The following is a 16,022-nucleotide window of genomic DNA, read 5'->3' as shown; positions in this document are numbered from 1 at the left end:
TGTTTTTTTTATATAAACATCATCAAAATAAAAATATAGATAAAAATTTTGAAACTTTAGTGGCCTAATATTTACAATATTATTAAAATAATAGTGATTAGGACTCTGATCATAATTAAGATGAATGAAACTAAATAAAAAACTAGATAAATTTAGAATACTACTTGAAACAAAAATGTCATGGTTATATACGATGTATTTTATTCACCAAAAGTGTTATTGTAGCTATTGATATTATCTATATATCTATATAAATATATTTGTGTAAAATGTATGTACTTCAGTCAGTTTAAATATTATTATTATACTAGCGTATGACTTAATGTTGAGATGAAAAATTGAAATAATTTTTTTTTTTTAAAAATCAATAGAAAAAATATAATTCAAAGGGAATGTTCTGTTTCCATATGCATATTTCTATTTGAATTATAGAATTATTACAAACCTCGGAATTTTTTCTAAACTTTTTTCAATGCAAAATTATAATTTTTAAACTATATTTATCGACGAATAGATTTAAATAAAATAAATAAAGAAACAGAATATTTTTCCTTTTATGATTGATTTTTGGTTGCGACATTTTTTAGATAAAAGTATAAATGAAAAAAAAGAATGGATCATAAAATAAAAAGAGACAAAAAGAGATAAATGAAATGAGGAATAAAAATTATATTTTTCCAACATTTAGTTGCAACCATTTACTGCGCCTGCCCGTTAATTATGTTGTTTTATATATATTTAATTATCATTACAATTTTTAAATATTGTAAGACAGGTCAGTTTATTCCACGTTTTAAGGGACCACAGAATATAGATAAATAATAAACATACATAACTCTTCGTTTTCATTTTGCATCAATTAATCCTTAATTCTTTTTTAATTTTTACTTTCTACATAAATTATTTACATATAAGCATAAATAGCATCTATTTAATATTATTAAAATACATACATCTTATATTTATCATATTTTAGTTTGACAATTATATTAATATACAATAATATAAAAAGAATTTATTCAAATTTATTTTCGTAACAAATAAATTTTAATTCGTGATAAATATTCTCGGAATTTATAACATGTATTAATTTTTATTACCTTTTACGTTTATTTTCGAAATCCTTTTTTAGTATATTTACTGCATTTTCTTTTAAATGGCTTAACAGGCTTTGAATTATTCTCATTATTCTCTAGCTTGTCTTTATTACTTTTTCTTCCTAAATCATTAGCCATAGATTTCATTCTTTTGCTTCGAATTAACAGTCTACTATTTTTCCTAGTATTTTTAATTTTTATTCTCTTTTTCCTCTTGCGTTTCTTTTTACGATCCATATTGGCTATTATTGCTTCAGTATCGGCGGATATTTTTATTTTCGGTTGTTGAACCGTCACATTTATTCTTACATATAAATCATACATGACATCGCCACAAAATTCACCAAGACAATATTCTTCTCCACATTCATTACATATTTTTACGCTACTCTCAATCATACCAGCACGATTTTTACTACGTCTAATAGGACTTATAATTGATCGTCGTTCTTTAGCAATTGTTTTTGCTTCCAGTTTTCCCATTTCCACCTAAGAGATAAAGTATGATATGAAGTAAAATTACTACTACTACTATTTGTTAAATATAAGATTTATAAATAAATATAAATAATTATATTAAACTAAAGATTAACTAAAAGTTAATTTCTCACAGGATATAAGATTTAAATGAAATAATTACCAATCTAGAGAACATTTCTTCATCTTGTCGATTTTTTGGTCTGATAGGTGTTAACATTCTCCAATCAATAGCAACTTGTTGTAATTCGTGAAGATTTAAATCTTTCATATCTGGAGGTATTGGATTTCCGTAATTCCATTCTTTTCCAAACGCTTTCAATTCTTTTTTAGTTGGTTTCCAAGAAAATTCTTTGTCACGCACTTTTGCATCTTCTTTTTTTACCTATTATCGTAATTGTTACTAAATTGTTATTAAATAAGAAAATATAATATCATTTTTATTTAAAATATTTTTTGCTCAATTTAATGAGTATTTGGAATTTTTTGTTAATTTTATATAATTGTAGTTGAATTAACTTATTCATATTATTTAAACCTTTTCTGGTTTAATTTTAAATTCAGGACAATTCTCCAGAAGTCGACGAAACTCTTCTTGAGAATTACAAATTGCTTTACTTAGATCAGGTAATAAATTTGCATCCTTCTTATCTTCCTTTAGAAGATCGTCCAATTGGAAGGCCATTATTTATATCTGCAATCCAACAATAATATTCAGATTTTTATTTTCATCTTCCAAAACATAAATTATTATTCTTTCCTTATTTTATGTAGTTTGTACAATCTCACTTTCTACAAAAATAAAATAAAAGTAACAAAAATGTGCACAAAAACGCGGCATTTGGTTCTTGTTAATAGATTTCTGATGCAACGGGAGAGATTAGACATCTCTCGGAATTCCATTCCATTTGCTTCATTAAAAGGCCCTAAAAAATAAACATATTTAAAATATTAATATATTAAAGCATATAACAAGCATATAACATAAAGTAAATACATTTTTCAAGGTGGATAATTTGGACAAAATTTCTTGTCCGCACCAGATATTAGAATTTTCATTTTGTAATTCTTTAATATTTTCAACATCATTAATATGAGCGTTCAATCGAATTTTATCATTATGTTCACATTTATTTTCTTCAATAATAATTCTTCCATTTTTATCGGTTCGCAATGGTATAATAGCAGAATTCAAACTGTCCATCGAAAGGTCTGCATCGTAGGTAACAATTTTTACTTTTGGTTTATTTAATGTTTGAATTTTCGATTTAGCGTTTATAAATTTTCTTCTGTCAGGAGATGGTGATCTATGGAAGAATTGATTGTTCATTATAAAATTCTTGATGTAAAAAATTAGAAAATTAATCAAATACCTAGAACGTTCATCGCTAGATTCGATTTGACGTCTTCTCATTCGCAATCGACGTTGATAATGAGGATCTTTTTCACTCTGCGTGCGATAACGAGTTCCTGGTCTAAAAAACATTTTATTTAATTACTACTATAATTCATTAAAAGTATTTAATATAATGTTATTATTATATAAATTACCTATTAGCATTCCATTGTGGTCTAGATTCAATAGTTCTTCTGGGCATAGATTTTGATCGAGGGAAAGTTTTCACGATAATATCTTCTGGCAAATCAATGTTAGTGGACCTTTCAAATTAACAAGTAAATCTTGCATATAACAATTAATAATATGTAAATGTTTCATCATAATTATAGTATGAAATAGTTGCATTATTATTAAATAGTTTATAAACATTCAAACATAATGCAAATAAATATAACTTGCAGTAATAAATAAATGTGTATCCATAATGTAAATAAATATAAAATAAAAAAAATAATTAAATAAATTGTATAATTAAAATTATATAGATAAAATATGCAAAAAATAAAATTTCAAACGACAAACGAAATGAAATAATAATTACCGCTTCTATTTGCAAGACAGAAGAATAATATCCTCTACGACTCTTCAACTTTTGAAGTGATTCAATGCATCATATTTTGACTCACTTTTCAATATCCCTTTTACTAGCATTTGTTGCATCCTTATGGTCCTTCACAGAGGTATCCTTAATGGCGCAGTTCTGCATTTTCTCCAGAAAATCTTGAGGATCGTTCTCTACATCTGTTTGCGTACCAAAATCTCGACCATTTGTAATCCTGTACTTGCTTGGCGTGAGCAATCTGTTTTCCACGATCATTGGTGGAATTTTGAAAGAATTTGAAGTAAAATTCGAATTTCCTATGTTCTGTATAAGACTATTCAATCCTACAGATAAATTTGTGTTAGAATTATTTTCTAATTGTCTTGGTGTTGGAGTCAATACTAAATTGACTAATTGCAAATTCGCTTTATTGAGTAATTCTGAATCTTCCAGCCGACCACTTAATACGATCGCCACATCTTTACTGACAGGAACTTGAACAGGTTTTATATTATTCTGCTCCAAATCTTCTAATATGTTATTATTATCATTGTTATCGGTAAATATTTCATTATTATTATTATTATTATTATTATTATTATTATTATTATTATTATTATTGAAATTATTATTTTCTTTTTCATTTAATATTTCTTGTTTAACTTTTTTATCTTTAACATCATCATTATTAATAGTTAGATTTTGTTGACTATTCGCATTTGGACAATTTTTATTAAACTGATTTTCATTTAAAATATTAGATTCAGAACTTCTAGAGGATATGGATTTGGAATTTTCTTCATTACTTTTTTCGCTTTTACGTCGAAATTTCTTTTGTTCTTTTGCCAAACGTTCTGCTGCTTCTAATACTTCACGCATTGCTTCGGCTTGTCTTAATTTAGCCGCTTCTCGTTCTTTTAGTCTTCTTTGCTCTTCTTCGAATCTATAGTAAAAATGATAAGAAATAATTGAGCAATTAAATTCGCACATAGATTATTATAATTTATTATAAAAAAAAATAAACTCAATTCGCTTCTACCTTTCTTTCTCTTTTTCCCTTTCTCGTTTGATTCGTTCTTCTTCTAATCGTTCTTCTCTCAATCTTTGCTCTTTTTCTTCTTTTTTCTGTCGATCTTTCTCTTCAAGTTGCTTTTTAATCGCATTCTGAAGTTCTAGAGCTTTTTGTCTCTTTGCTTCCCTTTCTTGAAGAATATTAGTATCAACAGGAATATTTTGACCACGAAGATAAGTTTTATTATCAGATCCAATTGAGCCAACTGTCGAGCAATCCGAACTGCTTGTACTCTCGTGATTAATAACTAAAACCTTTATAAAAACCAATAAAAATATTACAAATTTTGAATGAAAAAAATGAATAATATTAAAACAATTCATAAAAATAAAGAATATAACTTTTTTCACGTTAATTAAAATTAATTATTAAATAGAATTAAACAGTATTTCTGATAATCGTACTTGACTCGAATGTCCTAATCTTGATAACCAAGAAGGTGGTGGTGGATCGCCTCGCGAAGTCTCTTGACCCCAGACACTACCCCACCTTGGCCTGTTAAGTTCTCCTATTCTACCATCAGATAATCTTCTCGATGGTGGTAATGAACTCTCAGGTGTTGTCTGATAAGGATTTTGCCACATCTTTTCGGCCATTTCCGTTCCTGATGGCTTGCAATCAGGTAAAAAGGCTAAAATAAAGAAAAAATTTTAATATAATTAATTAAAAATTTCAATTCAAAAAATATCATCTTTTAATAATTATATCTATCTTCACATTAAATTTTAATATTGTATATATTATTTTTCATTATACAAATGATATAAATAATATATTTAAATGTTATAATTATAATATTTTAAATATTGCACTGTATTTATTTATATATCATATATTTGAAAATTTTAAAAATTTTATATTATACTAACTTACTTCCTTTCATTGATGCAGGTGCCTCTACAGAATCACTGGCATAGCCGGAAGTCTCTCCTTCGCGTTCTTCAGCTTGCAGACCATAATGATTATTTTTTGAATTTTCACAACGATCGTATAATCGTTGAGGTTTTTTGGAATTATAATGCAATCCTTCTATAGCGAAATCTCGTTGTTGATCCTAGAATACAAAATAATCAATTTTTATCGATTCAACGAAAGCTAAAGAAAGAAAGAAAAGAGCTCGCGTGACAAAAGGGTAATATTCTATTTTTACATCCATTTGTAAATCATGTTTAACATGTACATTTATTTATACTGAAAATTGGATACGATTACTGTACCAGTATGAGACAGGAACGACAAATCAGAACAGAATTCTGTATTGATTTATGAGATTTATAATGCTTCTTATTTAGAAATAGATTTCACATTAAGGTGAACAATTGTTTTGCCTTTACTGAATTTTATTATTTAAAATAGACAATCTTTTTAAAAGAAAAAGAAAATAAAATTTTTTTTAATATTTTAAATATAGTTATTCTTCATAAGAAATATAGATTTCTTCATAATTATTATAATAATAATATTATATAACAATTAACAATTAATTCTTCAATTAATTCTAATTAAAAATATTACAAATATTTTGATCAAAGTCTATAAATATAGTCAATATATTAAATATAATTGCTTTGATATTATATGTATACCCTATATTCAGTATAAAAACTAGGGTATGTAAGTAGTATGTAATTTAAATATTAAGAAATCTGATCATGCTACATAAGAGGTAATCAAGAGGTGAGTGAACTTTAGTTGGAAGAATCGATTTAGCAGACTGGCTTACTTTTGCTTTCCCTCACGAATAATAAGATATAATCACATATAGTTTACAACACAATCTTAAAGTAGTAATTAAAAGTATATGTTCATTTATTATTCTGCCATCAGATAAAACTTTTAAAAGAAATTATACACGTTGAATATTCAAAAGTAATCGATCATATAATAGGATAATATGCATCATAGAAAATTCACTTAGGAAATAATTACTATTATTCTTTTATAATTTTTTTATAATCGAACTTCGATAATTTGAATCTTAGAAAAAAATTAAAATCTTTTCGCGTAAAGGGATAAACAAAGTTTTAATCTTAAAAGTTTGAATTGTCGAGATTTGACTATAAAATATAAAAAATATTTAAAATATAATCTTAATTATTTTCAGGAAATTTTAATTTAAAAATTAAAAGAGATTGTCATATATTTTTTTCACAAAAGAATATTTTAGAAATCATTCTCTTGATTTGTGCATGACTATTTAAAGCGTTGTGCAAACAAACCTGACAAAGATATTGCTGTTGATCCTTGTTATAAATTGGTGGTAAGCTGGGACTTCTGTGCCTGATTTGCGATACTTCCGTTTGCTCATGTAAATTTATCAAGCTACCACCATTGCAATCCAGATATTTTACATTTGTGCCGCTGTTTCCGGAACTTTCAGTTCCCAAACTCTTCAGGCTGACAGTACTTCCGTAATGTCCACTAGCACGAAAAGGTTTCGAGGGCGATTGCTTGTCTTTCGTTTCCATTAAGGATATTCTTGTGCCATTCGGATAGGTACTGTGTTATGCATTTTATTAATATATTATGGCATAAAAGCAATTTGATTTATAATCGAGATGTAATAATTCTCTTATTGAAAACATTTAGTGTTACTTATCTAATGAATTTTGGTCAAATAAATATCTTATTCAAGCATTAATCTTGAATTGTTTAATTATTTTTCAACTTTTTGAAAAATGGATAATTTTTATTGCAGAATTTAAAAAATTAGTAATTTTTTTTAAAACAATAAAATTTTTTCATAAATATTTTTAATATTGATTTAACTATTTTAATTAATTTATAGTATGTATATAGATATATATACATTAATATTTTTTATAAATGATTTATTTAAAAAAATGATACAAAATTTTATTATTAATATTACTTATGATTTGTATAATTTATTTCAAATTATTCTATAATATCCTATATTTAAATATATTTAATACTTTAAATTAAAAAAACTGAAATTTATCGTGATATTTTTTTATACTATTTTTATATACTTACCGGATGTTGGTGCGGATATTAACGTTATTTTTCAGAAGACCCCAACTTCCGCCAAGACGTGCCATTTCTTCTATAGTATTCATATAAAATATTAATTTTTTATTCAACATTATTATACATAATAATGTCTATTTTATATTTAATTCAATAATGATTTAATATGTATATTAATATTTTATATAACGTCATTTTAAAACAATTATTCATTTGAATTCATTTGAATATATTTTTAATACGAAACATAATTATGCTTTATAGTATATTTCATATATATTATTAATTCTAATATTATTATTCTAGATCTTATTTCGATATTTTGGATTATTTCCAATAAATATTACAAATATTTTATATATTTCTCAAGATTGTCGATTTTTGAATTATGGAATGATTAGAATTCTGTAATTACCTCTCTCTTTCGCCCATTGGATCCTCTTTTGTTCCACTAATGATGTTCTCCCAATCATTATTGGCGCGCGACACGATTTGTGCGAAAAGAAATTTGTACGATCGGTAATGACAATATAATCAAGTACGCAGAAAAATAAAAGAAAAATAATCTACATCAATCAATATTTATTTAATCACGCGACAATTTTACCTATTCAGCTGTTTTCTTCAAATGAACATCATACACCAACGAATCAACGATCTTCCGATGCGACACAACTTCCGGCGCGAATTTCGAGTTTGAATGTCAAAAGATGTTATACGAGTTCATCGCAGGTCGTGTCAATATTTGAGACTGCGGTAGGGCTGCAAAACTATACAAGGTTCGCCTGATACATACACACACACATGTAGCTTATATTAAATGCGAAAGGAACGCGCGGTCGCGATTCGATCGCAAGGTGCGTTTCTATGGGAACAATCGTGAATCAACCATGGAACCTCTTGTATTATTGTCAGGGTCGATAATATTGACCAGACATGCGAGATAAGGGATAATGACCTCTAACATTTGTTTGACGGTCAAAGATCACATCTTCGATATAATAAAAATATGTATATATTATCTTCGATATAGGATCACTAAAACACTTGCAATGAATAAAAATGTAAATGTAGTTATAATAGTAGATAATAATAATGTAAAACAAAAAATGCAATATTTATAATCGATTGTACAACTTTAAATATAATTGACGTTTTATCTTAGAATCTTTCATCTTAGGATTTTGATCTCATTTTTTCTATTTAAATTTTATTAAGATTAAAATCTTAAATATATTTCATTATTTTATATTACTATATAAGATTTTGTTTTATTTTATCATTAATTTAAGATTAATATTTATTTAATTGGAATTTGATTTCATACAAAACGTGAAAGTTAATGATATATATTATTTATTATTAAAATTGTAAAAATTGTAAAATAATTTTGTAATGACATTTTATTCCTTAACATTCAAACATTTTTTTTACTAATTTTTCATAATTATTTTTCATATTATTTGACTATTTGTATAAACTAAAATAAATTTTATTTTAAAATTCTGACATTTAATAGATCCGCCAAAATTAAAAGTTATGATTTTAAATGAAAATACATATATACACAAAATATATATAATGTAATTAATTTAAAAATCTATATTTGTAATAAATATTTATATTTTACATGTGTAGTATTATATAGATTATAAATTATTAGATGGATATACTTTATAATATATTTATATGTATAATATTTATAATTTTATTTATATATTTATATACAAGTATATAATACGTATAAAAATGCATACAAAATATGTATTCGAAATTTAATTATTTTATTTAATATATATATATTTAATATACGAAAAATATATATAGCATCTGATATATAGATACATAAAATATATATTTTTATTCACAAGATGAATAAAAGAAATAAATTCAATATAATTTAGAAATTCATGGCGTCATCTCGTGTTTGGTTAAGAAAGCTTTAAGTAAGTAATATGCCATAGTATATTTATGATATCACAAACAAAGAAAATAATATTACGCAAAAAATTTTTCTCTCATATAGTGACTTTCTTTATCTGTGACATTACGAATATACTAATGAATATCTCGTTGTTTTATATTAACAAGTCAGAGTTTTCAACATCCTAGATAACACTACTAATTTTTAAATTATTCGATTTGTTTTTTGTATCTGATTTATAGACAGAATATATCAATAGTTTATAAGAAAAAATGAATTTATACGCAAAAATATCAAAAAGTTAGAAAAAAATAAAAAAAATAGAAAATATAAAAATATAAATATGTCATGATATAAAAATAAAAAAATATATATATGTCAATAATATTTTTAAAACACAGATATTCATATATTGAAAATTACATGGATTTCATAAAATTATGTTTCATTTCTAATATATATATATGTATATTTAGATACATAAAATAGGAACATGTGTAATTAGCTTAAATAAGTTCTAAATAAAATTTAAGATTTAAATGATGTTAAAATATTAAAAAAATGTTAAAACATTTGAAATTATAATTTATACATATAAAATTTTAGTTTCATTGTTCTTTAATTCAAAAGAAAATATTTCACTATTACATTATTTTTATGAATGATTAAAATATTTAATATATATATATATATATATTGAATATAAAATTTATTATACTGTTACAAACAAACGAATTATAGAATAATTAATTCATAGAATAATCAAACTATAATATGAAACTATAATTAGAATCAAATATTTAAAATTATGAAGTATCATGTTTAATTTAGAGAATAAAATATTTATTTAGTGATTTTTCTTTTCTTATGACTTTTAAATAAATATCAATAATATATATATATATATATATATATATATATACATATATATATATATATATATTATACTATTTTATTGAATATACTTTGTACTAAGTAGAAACATTTTTATTATTTATATTTATATTTTTATGATATTGATAAAATAATTAATTATAATAGCATATTTAAATGGCATTAAAAAATATATATATATTATATTATACATAAATGTGTACAACAATTCATTTTTTTAATGATAGTGACGTGAATGATGTGATCCAACCGGAATTATTTGTAACTCATTTTAATTAAATAACACACACATATGAAAAATGTCTTTAGATCAAACGGTGTGTGAAGGTAAAAATGAAAATTTTTACCTATTAAATGATTTTTTTATGTTTAGTGAGAAGTAATATAGACACATAATATACACAATAAGAGTGTATAATTTTGAGGTTATCTTTTTCATATAATTGTTTTCAGATTTAAAAGCGTTTGAAAGACGACTTACCGAAGTAATTGCTAGTTTACAACCAGCTACTTTGCGATGGAGAAGTATGTTTTTCTATTTCTTTAATCTTAAGTTTTATAAAATTTCTTATTAATTTCTTATAAATGATAATGTAATATTAATATTATTTTTTTATTACATTATGAAGTTAATAATGCTATTGTTATACATATATTTAATATAATATTATTTTCAGTGCTACTAGGTTTTATTTCTGTATGCACTGCTGTTGGTGCATGGCATTGGCTGACAGATCCAAATACACCAGCTGTATCATTTACACAAAGCCTATGTAATCATCCATTTTTTGCAATTGCTAGTATAATTTTAGGTAAGCATAATAATGTGATATTTTTATTAATGCATTTAGCCAAATATTATTGATTTTTTTAGTAATATTATTTATGATGGGAGTACATAGACGTGTAATAGCACCAAGTATTATAACTCAAAGAGCTAGAAGTGTTCTTAGTAATTTTAATATGAGTTGTGATGATACTGGAAAACTCATTCTTAAACCAACAAGATCACGACATCATGAAAATTAAAGAGAAAAAAGATATAATTTTTATGTTAATTATGAAAGTGTTTATAAAAATCTGAATTATTATGCAGGGTGATCACAAAAAATATGTATAAATCACATTTTTGATACTAGTGTAAGATTTAAGATATTATTTTGTTGTACTTAGTATTTAAAAAAATGATAATATTATATCTAATAATTCAAATTTATACTTTTTATTCTTTAAAACTTTAATCTCATTAAAAAAAAAACAATACATAAGTATATTTGTATAAATTTAGTCTGAAAAATAATAAAATATATAAATTATGAATATATTAAAAATAATGACCAAAGTATTAACATTTTTCAATAAAATAATTTAAATAATAGATTATCATGATTTATTTCAAAACAATAATAAATGTAATATTGTATGTTCTAGAATATCATACAATTCTAAGTAATATAATTTATTGTATATATATGTATATTATGATTAAAAAATTTATTATTTCAACATATAAAATTGTAAATATTAAGAATTTTCATTTTAATGAAATAAACATAACAATATAATTCTCTATATAAATCTTTACTCAAAGTTAATATGAATTATAATTTTAGTTATTACAATATAATTCTTCTAAACTTATATACAGATATGATATTGTAAAATTTCAAGAAATGTTAAATAAAGATAAATATTATTCAAATGTAAAATAAATTTATTTTAATATATTTTAAATAAAATTTTTTATTAAGAATGTATATTTTTAATTTTGAATTTTATATTCATTTTTAATTTTTAAGTTTATTGTATCTTTTTATAATTAATAACGTAATTATGATTGAACTATTTTAAATATAAAATGAAAACAAATAATAACATTTAAATATTTGTATGGATTAGGTTATTAAATGAAAAATACTATTATAACGAACAAAACATCTATTCGTATTAATATTTTGCATATTATTACAATTTTCGCAATGCACAATCACGCGATTTATTTCGTACAATATTTCATATACAATATTATTTATTTACGCAGACCAGTATTCATTCAAAATCAACTATAGCGTTATATGTTAAGACGCATTTCTCAGTCCCAGTATTACATTACCTACGATATATATATATACAAGGGATAATTATCAAATATTATATGTGTAACATTCTAAACATTGCTTTTAAGCAATGTTTATTATAATGTTTAACTAAAAATTTTCAGTATCTGTATGTTTCTAAGTGCACATTTGTAACATGTAATATATTTAATTATTTCATACATGTATTTTTTTTTTATTTTTAATGGAAGTCTTTATAATAATTTGAATTAATTTTATTAAAAATAAAATTGTCAGTTTATATAATTTTAAATTTGAAGAAATGACATATTTTTTCGAACTTCTTACATATCTTATAATTTATAATATACCCAATTTACGAGTGAAATATTTAAAAATTATTAGATTAAATTATAAATGAAAAATGAGATTGTGTGAAATTTGTTCAATATTTTGAGTTCCTTATGCATTTCATTATTAGCAAAATAGGAACATTATTATTTTTTAATTAAAAATTTGTTTATTATATCTTTTAAATAGTAAAAATTAATTATGACTGCTTTATATTTATAAAACAAAAGAACACAAATAGGCAATTTTTAATTGATATATAAAATTGAAAATTACAATAGTTTTATAAATTCTGAAGTGTATATAATTACTTGGTTCATTTGCTTATTCACATTGCTAAAGTATTTTGTAAAATTATTTATTTATGGTATTTGTTTCAGTACTTTTTCATACCTTGTACATGCGAGGATCAATATTTAATATATTAAATATTGAAAAATAGAAAGTTATAGTATAAGATATATTTCATCACAAAAACCAAGCTAACATAGCATGGTTGAATTCATTTATGCATGGAACTCAAAAATAATTCAATGATCATGCTCTCTAAACTCACGTGCTAGTGCATAGAAAATAAATCACCAGCTGAAGGGAGAGGTGCTAATCCACCCGTAACATCAGGTAATTGAGTCAAATCAGGTAAATTGGAAATATGTGATTTAACTTCAGATCGTACTGCACATACTTTTTTAAGTTTTTCTTTATAATCCTGAAACATCATTAAATTCTGTAAATCATATACATATATTTTTTAATAAATATAAAGCATTTATTTGTCAAAAAGAGTATAACCATACTTCCAATGTTGCTTGAGCTTGTTGGAGTAATTGTCTTTGTGCCAAAGTATAATCTCTAAGCATAGTTAATAATCTTCTTCTGTCTTCCATTTCTGCTTGTAATCTTCCATTATAATCTGCTAATAATGCAGCAGCTTCATTTACTGCAACACTTAATTGATCAGCAGCTGCTCTATCTGCTAAATTTGCAAGAAGTGAAACTTCAGATACTTCTGGTGGTAAAGATGCAATACGTTCTCTAACACCAGCATCTGAAGATGCTGTGTTTTCCAAATCCTGAAATAAAGAAGGCTTTTTTTTAGTAATTGCCTTCAATACATTCATGTGCATATACACATATTTAAGTATTCAATTTATATTTTTACATTATTTCTAGATGTAATATTTATTTAAGAAAATAAGAATACTATTTTTTTTTATTTTATTAAATTTCAAGTTTAATTAAATAAAAATATCTATTTTTCAAAAAGAAAAAGGACTATTTAATGTGTAAATTTTAAATAAAATCAATATTATATTATTTTATTGTTTAAAATTAACAAACAAGAAATAAAATATTTTTTATTAAAAACATAAAAATGTATTACGAAATTGATTAATAATATAGATGATATATAAATAGAATATAAAACTACTATTGGGGGTGGAAATATCAAATTGTAATTATGCTTGCCAATATGCCTTATGGATTCAACATATATTTTTCTATATATAAGATAGTTTATTGCTAACGATACATATTCCGAATTTTTGTTCTTTTTATAAATGGTATTAACCATTAAAGCTTTGATGAGTTCCTCTGTTTCTGGTGGGTCTCCTGCAGGAGTACGAGGACTTAATGTTACATGTAGCTCTTTGGTTCCATCCACTTCAACTTCAGTCTCTGATTTTTTTCTCTCCTTTTTATCTTTCTATAATAATAAACATAATAACATAATTAGAGATATTATATTTAATACAAATTAAAATTAGTATTATATGTTACCTTTACTTTTTCTATATCATTCTTAAGTTTTTTTTTTGGAGGTGGTGTTCCTGGATCTCTTGATGTATCTGTAAAAGCAGCTTTAAACTCTGCAATTTGTGTCTTATCATAAACTCCCCTTTCCTCCCAAATTTGAAGCAGCCTATTTAATCTTTCTCTTGTTTTTTCATCAAATCCTTTCATATGTTCAAAAGCTTTTGGTAAAACTGTTTCAAATTCTTTTCCAAATTCTGGTCCTTTTTTTTTACTATTTTGAATAACATCATTTGCCAGATACATAAACATAAGTTTACGATTATCCTTCACTGTAAAAAATATAATAATAATAATGATATTTGAAAAAAATTTATTAATTTTATGCAATTTTAAAATAAATTAACATTTTATTTGCTAAAATTGTAAAACATAATTTATAATAAAAATTGTAATTAAGAAATTAAGCAGAATTAAATAAATTATAACATTTATAAAAAAATTGAATATATTGAAATATATTTATGATATAATTACAATTTATATAACAAAATCGTAAATATTAAGAAATATTATAAACAATTTTATAATAATATAATTTACGTAAAGAATTAAATATAAATTACAATTGTATATTTGTATGAAAATATATTTCTAAATTAATATTAAAAATTATAATATCATTTAAAATGTTATATATTATAATTGTAACAGATAATTATCAATAATTCTAAATACAATTTTGCAGTTGACATACTGTTACGAGAAATATGTTCATAATTACGTAGTGAAGGACTAATTTACAAGTTAACCTAAAAATTTCATTGAAGATCATTTTATATTTATTTTATTTGGAATATAATATAAAAATAATTTAATAACAAAATAATATTTGATACTCAAAATTTGAAATGTAAATAAAAAGGTATACTTACGGCAATCTTAACGTACCTTTACACATCTCTTTAAACCAGACTTTCACGATGGTCGGATGGTGTTTTCTGTGATGAATTAACCAAAGAGAAAGTGTTTGAATACTCTGTTGAGAAGGATTTAAGTCCATTAGTCTTTTCACCAGTGCACTTTCTGTAAATCCTGTCATTTTATAATTAAAACGTTGTTTCGTCAATAAAAATTATTAAAAATTGCTCGTATTTCAATTCACGAGCACGAGCCGCACAAGTGTACGACTCAACAGCTGAAATACAAACACGAACGGCGTATAAAATGTTGCACTGCATGTACTTCCGTCACTTTTGATATTAGCGCCATCTTTTTCAAGTTTTCTGAACTACATTGCATCGTATTGTCAATTTCGATCGATAATTTAAATATTGTTATTCAAAGATGAAATTATAATTTCTTAATAGTTAGTAACTATTGTGCATATATTTGTATGTATGTCAATATATATATGTATATATATATACATATATATATATATAATTCTTAAAAATTTTTACT

The 16,022-nt window shown here is 23.5% G+C and overlaps 4 protein-coding genes across 11 annotated transcripts; 1 reads left to right on the top strand and 3 right to left on the bottom strand.

Annotated features, from left to right (window-relative positions):
• Window positions 1-639: 639 nt before the first annotated feature.
• On the bottom strand, window positions 640-2,274 carry LOC550958. The gene is made up of 3 exons (XM_026445007.1): window positions 2,113-2,274; window positions 1,738-1,959; window positions 640-1,586 (listed from the first exon to the last, which is right to left on the bottom strand). Exons 1-3 carry the CDS (start codon window positions 2,257-2,259, stop codon window positions 1,110-1,112), a joined length of 846 nt encoding a protein of 281 aa, XP_026300792.1. The 5' UTR covers window positions 2,260-2,274; the 3' UTR covers window positions 640-1,109.
• Window positions 2,111-8,668, bottom strand: LOC100576591 (uncharacterized protein DDB_G0284459-like). Of its 6 annotated transcripts, none has more exons than XR_003306039.1 (11): window positions 7,993-8,666; window positions 7,584-7,653; window positions 6,806-7,085; window positions 5,460-5,640; window positions 4,991-5,217; window positions 4,554-4,840; window positions 3,600-4,457; window positions 3,126-3,233; window positions 2,572-3,049; window positions 2,335-2,500; window positions 2,111-2,268 (listed from the first exon to the last, which is right to left on the bottom strand). XR_003306039.1 is itself a non-coding variant. In XM_026445005.1 (11 exons), exons 3-11 carry the CDS (start codon window positions 7,646-7,648, stop codon window positions 2,426-2,428), a joined length of 2,559 nt encoding a protein of 852 aa, XP_026300790.1. In that variant the 5' UTR covers window positions 7,649-7,653; window positions 7,993-8,028; window positions 8,185-8,666; the 3' UTR covers window positions 2,111-2,425. The 6 variants fall into 6 exon arrangements, 4 of the variants coding, with proteins under 4 accessions (XP_026300790.1, XP_026300791.1, XP_026300789.1 ...); XR_003306040.1 differs by having other exon boundaries at window positions 2,364-2,500; XM_026445005.1 differs by having other exon boundaries at window positions 2,111-2,500; window positions 7,993-8,028; window positions 8,185-8,666.
• Window positions 8,669-10,424: 1,756 nt separating this feature from the next.
• LOC725054 (nuclear envelope phosphatase-regulatory subunit 1) lies at window positions 10,425-11,607 on the top strand. 2 transcript variants are annotated; one of them, XM_001120950.5, is made up of 4 exons: window positions 10,425-10,722; window positions 10,849-10,920; window positions 11,073-11,207; window positions 11,270-11,607. In XM_001120950.5, exons 1-4 carry the CDS (start codon window positions 10,695-10,697, stop codon window positions 11,422-11,424), a joined length of 390 nt encoding a protein of 129 aa, XP_001120950.1. In that variant the 5' UTR covers window positions 10,425-10,694; the 3' UTR covers window positions 11,425-11,607. The 2 variants fall into 2 exon arrangements, with proteins under 2 accessions (XP_001120950.1, XP_006560061.1); XM_006559998.3 differs by having other exon boundaries at window positions 10,554-10,712.
• A 708-nt stretch (window positions 11,608-12,315) lies between these two features.
• LOC412928 (regulation of nuclear pre-mRNA domain-containing protein 1B) lies at window positions 12,316-15,785 on the bottom strand. Of its 2 annotated transcripts, none has more exons than XM_396379.7 (5): window positions 15,510-15,785; window positions 14,586-14,890; window positions 14,377-14,511; window positions 13,601-13,876; window positions 12,316-13,512 (listed from the first exon to the last, which is right to left on the bottom strand). In XM_396379.7, exons 1-5 carry the CDS (start codon window positions 15,658-15,660, stop codon window positions 13,363-13,365), a joined length of 1,017 nt encoding a protein of 338 aa, XP_396379.4. In that variant the 5' UTR covers window positions 15,661-15,785; the 3' UTR covers window positions 12,316-13,362. The 2 variants fall into 2 exon arrangements, with proteins under 2 accessions (XP_396379.4, XP_006560058.1); XM_006559995.3 differs by having other exon boundaries at window positions 14,592-14,890.
• Window positions 15,786-16,022: the final 237 nt, after the last annotated feature.

Source organism: Apis mellifera, linkage group LG14 (assembly GCF_003254395.2).
Source record: "Apis mellifera strain DH4 linkage group LG14, Amel_HAv3.1, whole genome shotgun sequence".
Taxonomy (NCBI): Eukaryota; Metazoa; Arthropoda; class Insecta; order Hymenoptera; family Apidae; genus Apis; species Apis mellifera.
This window is presented reverse-complemented; position numbering and strand designations above follow the sequence as displayed.